The sequence below is a fragment of the Galleria mellonella genome, unplaced genomic scaffold (assembly GCF_026898425.1).
Source record: "Galleria mellonella isolate WM207_F2 unplaced genomic scaffold, CSIRO_AGI_GalMel_v1 utg32, whole genome shotgun sequence".
Classification (NCBI taxonomy): domain Eukaryota; kingdom Metazoa; phylum Arthropoda; class Insecta; order Lepidoptera; family Pyralidae; genus Galleria; species Galleria mellonella.
The window spans coordinates 7,364,315-7,374,837 of NW_026442075.1; the positions used below are offsets into that span (position 1 = coordinate 7,364,315).

The following is a 10,523-nucleotide window of genomic DNA, read 5'->3' on the forward strand; positions in this document are numbered from 1 at the left end:
TTGATTATTTTAGTAAAACAAATTTGTAATATATTATCATCCATGGTTGAATTATTATAATCGCATATGACATCACTACTCAAATGTAATATCTGACTTTAGACGTAGTCTTTCTAATCTGTGTGTTCGGCACCCGGTTTAATTAATCTACCTACTTTGTCTAATTTTATTCCTGTTTCTACTCCTCAAAATCTATTTAATCCACATTATTTTTCAATTAGAATATATAAGGTATTGGAGACTTTATCGTATTTGGATTAAATGAGTAATGACTAACATCGATTTCATACCCATCAATGTTATGATAATTATTTGCTACCTTAAAAATACTATTGTTTACATATTGTTTTTTTTTTTTTTTTATTAGGAATATCTTTAATACAATTTAATTATATTGTGTTTATAATATATTATATTTCAGATTCTGTGTAAATTAATAAGGGATAGACTACGGAAAATGGCTGCTTTAGTAGTTCAGTCGCGTTTTGCTGGATTGAAAATTGAGGATGACGATCATCCTACAACTGGCGATAGTCAGAAATCTAAGAAAACTAAAACAAACACTGCCAAAAAGTCTGAGCCCACCAAAAAAATAAAAACAAACAATAAAACCCAGGTATGTTTTCGAAACATTAAAAAATCCCTGCTTAGGCAAAATAAATACAAATTGGGTAGGTATGTAAATGTTAACTTTTTGGAGAAAATTCCTAACTTAAACGAAAAATGATTCAAGTAGTTTTAATCATATTTGAGTAATTTTTCATGTTTTGTTGTATTAATTTGCGATTGATGAGTTTTAGATTGAGTAATGGCTGAGATGATGATAATGAAACAAAAATGAATTTCTTCTTATAATATTAAACTCATTGTTTTATGCCAATTCCGTTTTACCTTTATAGGCTATTACAAAGAAGAAGAAATCTAAGCAAAATACTCCTTCTGCAGATCAATGGGAACTGTGGAAACAGAAAGATGAAGAACTTGTTGATGGAAATTTTGAATCAGAATTGCAACAGGTGGGTTAATCAATGTTCATAAATTGTGAAGTATTGGTCAGATCTTCTCCAAAATAAACATTTTTCTTGAATAAATGTGTATATTGTTAATAAAAAGAATGTTATTGACTGCAAGTGGTGGTGGTTTTGTGGTGGTGTCTTTTATTATTCCAGAATTTACAGTAATTTAAAAACAATTAAAATATTCAGAGAGAATTAAAACATCATACTTAAAGAATATGTTTGAAAGCTGTAACTGATTAACTAACATTGATTGAAAGATTCCCACTTTTGATCAATTTATTTACAGTCTATGTGTAACTGGTTGAAATAAATGCAGAATAAAATCCTATTCTAATTAAACAATATTTACAGGCTATTCTCTTATCTAAACTTGATTACGAAGAAAAAAAAGATGTTTATAAGCAGATGAAAAAAGAAGCAGAACTTAAGAAGAAAATAGAAGAACAGAATGTACGATCGGGCTCAAAGAAACAAAAAAAGAAAAATGTTATGAGTTTGGATCAGTTCAATGATTTAATGAGTACTGGTGATGAACCTAAATGTAAGAATATATACTATATTGTTATATAAGTAAAATGAGGTGTGGGATCTTTCTTTTAGAATAATATAAATATATAGCATAATTATTTGTAATGTGGTAATTATAATAATAATAAGCCTTTTTATTATAAACTTCTAAGTTTAATACAACTTGTTTGTTACAGTATATCCCTAAGTTCAGTTTGCCTCTTGGCATAGGCCTCTTCTAACAATTTCCACTGGGGCTTCTCATATGCTATCCTTATTCAATGGTGTGTTTCCAACTATGAGTTTAAGATCATCTTCTCATCTTGTTTGTTGGTATCCTCTACACCTCTTGCCATCCCTGGGATACCAGTCAGTGACACTTTTGCACAATGTTTCTTATGAATCATGGATGATGTGATCTATCTATCTGTTCTTTTATTGGTCAATTCGGGTTATTATATAACTTTGGTTTTTTCCTTTATTATGCTACATTTTACTTTGCCTTGTTTCCTTACTCTTGTCAAACTTCTCTCTATGGATCATTGGCAGTGAGTAATGTGGTAGCCACCATCTATATATCGGTATAAAGATCACTATCTTCACTATGGACTATATTGTATCATGGCACTCTCTAAAACTCCTGATGACAGTTACCCACTGGTTTTGGTAGGCACGAAAATAATAGTATGTAGATAAATCCTAACATCCTTATTCATAAAAACTAAATTGTCCTGCACAACTATTTCAGCTAAGAAAAAAAAAACAAAAGGTCTGATTTTTTTTATGAATAAAGGTTTAATGTATGTGTGTGTTTCTATTTACACGTTTATTTTAAATAATTTGGTCTGATGTAATCCTTATCAAGTTCATATTGCTTCTGGTACTCTCTAGACCCAAAGTTTTATACATCTTGAGATGGAACTTTCTTATCATTCGTACTGAATGACAATTATGTTGCATTACAAAGTCTTTACGGAATTAGATAAGGCAGTGATACTTATTTAGTTGGATTATTAAACAAACAAAAACATTACTTCCATATTAAAATGGTATGATAATTTGGTTTCAGTTAACCATGAAGATGACAAAGATACTAATGAAGATATCAACTCTGCAGGCAAAGATACAGAATTTTTTGAAAGAATTAAAGATGATGCTAAAAGTGAACTATTAAAAGACAAAATCAATGACAGAGTTCGACATCGGCAGACTCTTCCAGATGAAATAATTACTAGAGTTCAGTTTGCAGATGCACTTGAGAAAAAAGACAAAGAAATAGCTGCATTAAAGCAAGAGATTACTACTCTTAAGCAGGAATTGCTGACAGTGAAGTCAAGAAATAAGAAATTATGCAACATTCTAGGACAAGGCGAAAGTGAGTTTTTAACTATGTGCAAAGACATGTCTAATAATCAACTGTTAGACATGTTTTGTGCCTTTTTTAGGGCACCTCTTTTCCCCGCCATCCTTTTCTTCTAGAAAATAATTTTAAATATGTCAATTAGCCACTATTAATCCATGGGGAAGTGCTCAATTCAGACTGGAATTCAGCACATTTTCATAAATTGAAAAACAAGCTCTGAATTTTGAGTTCTTTGGTTTATCTACAAGAATAAATATTCAAGCAAAACTGACAATCTCGTGAATTCAATAACGAGGTATGTATGCGCATTGATAGACAATGTCCTATTAAGAGCTAAATCAGATCTTGCAAACAGCAGATACCGCAGTGAGAGCGTAAATTTCTTTCGCGCGCAAGCGATCATCATGTTGTAAGAATGGGGTTGATTCTGAGGTACCATTTCTCATAACCTGTCTCTAAAATTAAAATTTCAATTTTATATCACCACAAAATCTTTGTTGTAGGGACCAATATGATAATTTTTTAATGCCTTTAAGTGTATATTATTATAATATCAGTTTATGACGGTCCATAAAACAGTAATTTTGTGATATTATTAGATTAAAATATTGGGTATTCTAATGTACCATTTCTCTATCTAGAAATGGCACTTTAGAATTGATTCCACTATTTATTAATGCAAATAAATTTGCGACAACCTTTTCAACCTATATGGAGTCTGTATTAAAGAAGGTTGCATGCAGTTGCATTTTGACGCCATTGCCGTATTCATAAAATATATGTTTACCAGGTCACTCAGAAAGTATTGCGAGAAAAAGTTTTTAAGTATGTGAGACTGGCCAGTTATAATTTATTTAAAAATATGATTACTTGTAAGTAAAAATAGGTACGCTCTAAATTCAAAACTTCCCTCCTCATTTTTTGCGGGCTAATTAAAATTACCGTGTCTCATTCAAAAATGGATTTTGCGTCGGGAACATTTTCGAGGTATGATTTTTTAAGATTTTAAGTGTCGCCTGAAACCGGACGAATCGTACGATAGACTTCAAATGGCATTCATGGATGAAAGCCCTTCTACCGTGTATCGTTGGTATAATGAATTTAAGCGCGGTCGACTAACTTTGGGGGTGAAGAAAGAAGTGGTCGTCCTTTGACGGCTGTTACGGAAGAAAACGTGCTAGCAGTGAAAAGCTTGATCCAAGACAATAGACGAATTACATACCAAGAGATTCAGCATATATTGCAGATTGGATCAGGAAGCCTTCATGAGAAGGCTTCTACATGTGCATCTACGGGTGCGGAGGATAGTTTCACGCTGGGTGCCGCACAACCTCACCGATGTTCAGAAGCAGGCAAGGGTGGAATGGTGCCATGATATGATAGATAAATATAAAGCAGGCTCGTCTCGCCGTGTTTACGACATCGTTACAGGTGATGAATCCTGGATTTATCAATACGATCTAGAAATAAATCGCCAGTCGACGGATTGGGGGTTTCAAAATGAATCAATGCCTACCAAAGTAAAGCGACCTAGAAGCGGGGGGAAGATTTTGATCGCGAGCTTTTTCAATTTGACTGGCTACTTGGTGTCAATTTTTTTACGAAACCAAAGAAGCATTAACGCTGAATGATATACTACCAAATGCTAGGCAGAAGTTTTCTCTGTTGTGAACAAAAAGCGACTAAACACGCCTCCGCGGGCTACTGCTTCACCACGATAATGTGCCCGCCCACACCGCAATCAAAACGAGGGACTTCCTAGACAACACACCGGCCAAATTACAGCCCTGACCTAGCACCGTGTGACTTCTTATTCCCAAAAATAAAAAGTCGGCTCAAAGGGATACAATTTTCGTCGCCGAATGATGCGCTCTCAGCGTTCGAGCAGGCTGTAAACGAGGTGTCTGTGGCGGACTGGAAAAAGTTTATCGAAAACTGGTTCAGACGCATGAAACTTTGCATAGAAGCTGGTGGAGCGTACTTTGAAAAGATGTAATAAAAATATATTTACCTATAGAAATTTTTTTTTAGTGTCGCAAAACTTTCTGAGTGTCCCACGTATCACGTCTAGCTGGTCTATTTATTCTTATGGTTTTGTAGACTTTTGATATTATTTATATAACTTGCATACCTTACCTACTTAGTTTTCACTATATTCTGTTGCAGTGAAAGATAAAGCAGAAGTGCTAGTTGAAGTGGAACGGTTGCGTGCCGTGCAGGCAGAGCTTACGGCTGAACTAGCTATTTTACACACCGACCTAGAAAAGGAGCGCTCCAAAAATACAGATCCAAGAGCCAAAGATAAGGTAACGTAAATAGTTTTACTTGTATTACTTATAAAGAATATAGTTAGGTTATTTCTTTGCATATTATTTCAGAAATTTCCTACTAAAAAGAAAAATATACGTTTTGATGTATCGTCTGAAGCAATATTATCAAAAGAGTCAAGTACAGGAACAGTTTAATTCAAGAAAATAATATTTTTATATGAAAATATATTTAAAAATAGCAATAAATATATAAACGAACATTAAGGTTTTTATTTTATATGCAACTACACTCGCGAGCAACCAAATCGACTCGACCCTTGACGGCGCACATATGTATTTACTAAAACGACAAATGTCAATTATAAAAATGATATGGCCATCGAAAGTTTAAGATGTCAGCTTTAATTTAATATCATAATTATTGAAATACATCAATTATTTCTTAAGTAAATGATGTCTGAACGTAAGAGTAGGAAAAATTGGAATTTAGGAAAAGGTCATAGACCTAGGTCCCGTATTTTGGAAATTAAACAAAATATGGTAAAAATAAAAAAATATATATATTAAATCAATACTTCGTATTGCCCTCTCTAGCCTTTATTGTAGCCTGCAGTCTGTTTTTCATCGATCTTATCAATTTTTTGACATTTTCTTGAAGATAGCCGTCCCATTCTTCTAACAATGCTGTCTTTAACTCGTCTACGCTTGAAGGGACTGGATTCCTGGCCCGAACTCTTCTTTTAAACTTGTCCCAAAAGTGCTCAATGGGATTCATATCCGGGCTGAGCGCAGGCCAGTCCATCGAGCGCAATTCGACTTCTTCAAGAAACTGCTAAATGACTCGTGCCGTGTGACAGCGGGCATTGTCGTGCATTAACACGAACTCTTTGCCTACAAACCCTACGTAGGGCACAACATGATCGAGTAGCGTATCCCGTTAACGCAGGCGGGGTTACCATACCATTTTCACCCATCAAAAAAAAAACATGATTGAGTAGAATGTCGATGATGTACCGATCAGCTGTTAGCCCGCCTCATCGGCCGCCCCCAGGCATGAAAATAAACTCAATTTTTCCCTCTAAGAAAATACCAGCCCACATCATGCAGGAACCGCCGCCATACGCCACTGTTCCAGCAAAACAGTATTGGGAGAACCGTTCCCCCGGACACCTATAAACTCGGCTTCTCCTGTCACTGCCATGCAGACACATTCTGCACTCATCAGTAAACAGTACCGACCGCCAATGCGTAACGCTCCAATTAAGATACTCTCAAGCAAATTGAAGGCGCGCTTGTCGGTGGCCTGCTGTCAATTTAGGGCCCGTCGCAGGCCTTTTTGGCACCAAGTTACCTTTCTTCAAGCGTATTCTCACCGTCCATTCGCTTACAGCTACCCTTCGTACATGTTTCAGTTCCTGCTGCACATCAACACCCGTAAAGTGTCGATTACGCAGCGATTAAAGGCACCAGTCTCTTGGAACCGTTTGTATACTCAGGACTGCTCTACAGCGACTGCCCGCTGGCTTAACCCTTGTTTCAACAAGGCAACAACTTGAGCGGCTTCTTCTGGTGTGGTATCCATGTTTTCACGAAAACAAGGAATGCAGTTTACTGAGATGTGTATCGGTCAATTTGTGATAAGCGACTGATAAGAAAAATCGGGTGTGGGCGGGTTTTATAGCGGGAACAGGTAGCGCAACTCGTTGATATCTTATGGAGTAAATTTTCCCCGATGCCCAATTAAAATGCGTCATTATATCAGCGCTTAAGTTTTTTTAAGGTATGGATGTTAAATGAGAGCATAATTCTTCAGCTTTCATATGTGCGCCGTCAAGGGTTGAGTCGATTTGGTTGCTCGCGAGTGTAGCGCACATCACTGCAAATTGGTTTGCCTTTAATCGGTTTTAATATAGTCCTCTGGATATCGCCCGAATCATACTATAATTTCGTATAAATTGTAACAGCCCATTATTTGTATTATGCTCTCGACGCAGGGTGTCCATTCATTTCGATGGTTTATATATTTTTTATTATGAAGTACATATATCATATTGCGATTCAAATACCTTTTTAAATCCCATGAAAGTGATTTTTGATTTATCCCTAAATAGCCACCACCATCCTTTTAGTTTTTGTTGTACAATTTAGTTGCAAGAATATTGTATAAATTTTCAAGAGTATATGTACCTAATCTATTTATTTCTTGGATGCTGACTAATTAACTTTTAGTCGTCTTAAAAATTAAGTTATAGTTCTTTTAATAAAATTACCAGCATAAAAATATCGAGAAAACTAAAATTAGTAACAATCTATGATTAGTGCAGTCTTATTTTCTATTTATAGTAAAACTGATAGTTTGTATTTATTCCTAAAGCCCTGATAATATACATCTTTCTTAGAGTGGCAATTTGATATGATGAAATTTTCTTTTTCAGAAGAAAAAAGGTGGAAATGGAGATAAAGACAAATAGCTGAAAATATAATGATTTAGTAATAAGTTAATTTTGTCAATGTTTTTCACTTGTCAATTTTTTATATGTTATACGAAACAAGAAGAAAAAAATTATATGGTGGTGCCACAGTGGTGCTTAATATCACGACAAAATAAGAACTCATTATGAACGTCCATGACAAATTTACACTGCATGAAAGATCTCTTTTTTAGTTATTACTGTATTTTTCTTTTCATTGTTAATTTATGACATTATGCACTATACTTAACTACACATGTTACAGTATTGTGGACATTATCATCAGTACCTAATTAGGTTATACTTCCATTACGGTGACCGAACACCCCCTATTCGCCGGATTTGGCCCCGTGTGACTTCTTCTTGTTCCCAAAAACCAAATTGGTACTTCGGGGGCGGCATTTGGGGGACATAAATGAGATAAAAAAAGCTACGACGGGGCAGCTGAGAAACCTACAACCAGAGACTTTCAAGGAGCCTTCTCACAGTGGAAACGGCGTTCAAGTACACATTATGTCACGGTACTTTAATTTTTTGAGATTTTAAAATTAAAATGTATACATATATATAAATTATGCGATAAATAATTTTGTACAAATAAGACTTTATTTTTGCTATGGCCTAAAGACATGTATTCTATCTTTGATAGTGGGCAATAATTTGTCTATATTCCTAACAAACAATATCATATATTATATACTGCATTAAGAGGCTATCCTTGCTAAGAATCGCTACGACGGTATTTTTTGCCGGCTTGTTCTTATGCATACAATGTGGTATAAGAAGTTATTGAATAAATATTGAAATGTTGTTTTATACAACATTATTTAAATCAATTTCTGTACGTGTTTTTGATTTATATATGTAGGGTTGCAAACAATAATATTTGGAGTCCATGATGGACGGATGGATGACTCTTATATACTCTGTCATATACGATGGTTATATATATATATATATATATCCATCCATCATGAACTCAAATATTATCGTTTGCAACCAATTAGCATTATATTACTATAAAAACTATGCAAAATAACAATAAGCAACAGGAGATTTACAATTCATAGAAAGGACGGCCTCTTAAATTTTTTTTTTAAATACTTAGTTTTGTTATACATAGCTTTTTGTATTTGTTCTAATGACATTGAAAATATGTATTTAAATATGTATTTAGAAAAATTTGTTGGCATTATATACAGAAGTTGTTTTTAATTATTAAGCTGTTACAGTTTTTTTTTTCTATCAATGCGTAATTTTACGGTATACCGTAATATATGATCGTCTTTGGTATACTAATCTGAGTTACTTATTAAACTGTGGATAAATTTTACTAATAATGTGCTAGCGTTTTGAAATTTCTTTACCAAATTAAAGTTTGAAGGAAGCAGAGAATATTAATAATGTCCCGTACTTTTATTAATGTTTACATTAATTTAAATTTAGCTATGTAGTAGCGTTTAGTTTATTATAAGTTAACATAATATGACGTCACTAATGTGTCATAGTTTCTTATTTAGTTCTTCCCTTAGTTCTTAATATATGGATGATTATACTGTGATTCTTTAATAATTATTTAAGTATGAAAATTACAGTAGTTTTATATATTTTTTGTTTCACTCTCCTTTGCTTATAGGTAGTAATAATGTAATAATTTTAATTAATATACCTGTAAGCATTACAGGTATATTAATTAAAATGATAATTTACACATTATATCTTAATGTGAAAGAGTTAATATGAAAGAATAAGAAAAATAAAATATAACATAACGTTAACATGTTCATAAACAGCATTCTAAAATGTAAAAATATAATAAATTTGAGTTATTCCTTCCGCAAAGATCATTATTACGGTTTTAATTTTTAATTATATATCTAGAATATGTAATGTTATATATCGAATATGGATTTGTCAAAGACCCGCTGACATACAAAACCAAAGATGGATACAGGCTACTGATTGCAGACAATCAAAATTGGCCGTACCTACGTTGAATCAACGATTATCAAAACTTTTATTACATCTAGATAGAAAAAACCTCAAAAAACATTTATACACAATAGGAGCCACAGACAGCCCTCTATGTCGAGGCTGTTTCGACGCCGAAGAAACGGCTGCTCACGTAATCCTGGAATGTAAGGCTGTGGCCCATCAACGTTTAGAAATCCTCGGAACGGTGAGGTCGCTCCGTGAGGCCTGTGAAGAACCCAGGAAGCTTCTGCGTTTCTGGGCGGAGCTAGGTTGGCTATACTAGCCACGATTCATACGCACAACGGCCCAAATGAGAGACTTTCTCACATCACATCACATCATATGTAATGTTATTCATGAAGTTCTTTGCGAAACGAATTTTAATCTTAGTGTTAATCAAATATTAATTACTAAGTTTTTTTATTGGTAGAATGGTAACTTCACTTGTGTTTATATAGACTGGTGCGGCACCAGTGAGTGATAATAAGTGAGGACAAAATCCAGTCAGTTAGCCCAAAGTGATGAATTCCACAAGACCATTAACCATTAAATTAGAATTAATCAATAAACATTACTAGCAATATTGCTAGTAATGTAATTGACCCTATTACTAAAAATACCTTTCCCCTACTGTCTGTGGTTATTGCTTAACACGTACACAGTCATCATCTAGATCATGGATGAGAAAATACTGTACTAGCAATGTAGAATAAAATTTCGTAATCTCGAGCGTCATTACTTCTCAGTGCCCTAGTTATCGCTATATAACTAGGGCAGTTATCGCTACAAGTAACAATATTTTATTTTTATGTTAATAGGTATACAACTCATACATGACACGACAACGACAGGTCTTCTAAATCCTCCCACGGAAAGTTAGGTGGTGGCTACGTGGCGTATCCCTTTGCCCCATCTTCAA

General features: G+C 34.1%; 1 protein-coding gene across 2 annotated transcripts; it reads left to right on the top strand.

The window, feature by feature from the left end:
• The first annotated feature begins 91 nt into the window (after positions 1 to 91).
• Positions 92 to 7,930, top strand: LOC113510721 (G kinase-anchoring protein 1-like). Of its 2 annotated transcripts, none has more exons than XM_026894231.3 (7): positions 92 to 231; positions 422 to 616; positions 900 to 1,016; positions 1,371 to 1,560; positions 2,596 to 2,901; positions 5,056 to 5,195; positions 7,595 to 7,930. In XM_026894231.3, exons 2-7 carry the CDS (start codon positions 458 to 460, stop codon positions 7,628 to 7,630), a joined length of 948 nt encoding a protein of 315 aa, XP_026750032.1. In that variant the 5' UTR covers positions 92 to 231; positions 422 to 457; the 3' UTR covers positions 7,631 to 7,930. The 2 variants fall into 2 exon arrangements, with proteins under 2 accessions (XP_026750032.1, XP_026750030.1); XM_026894229.3 differs by lacking the exon at positions 7,595 to 7,930 and adding an exon at positions 5,268 to 5,417.
• The last annotated feature ends 2,593 nt before the right edge of the window (positions 7,931 to 10,523 follow it).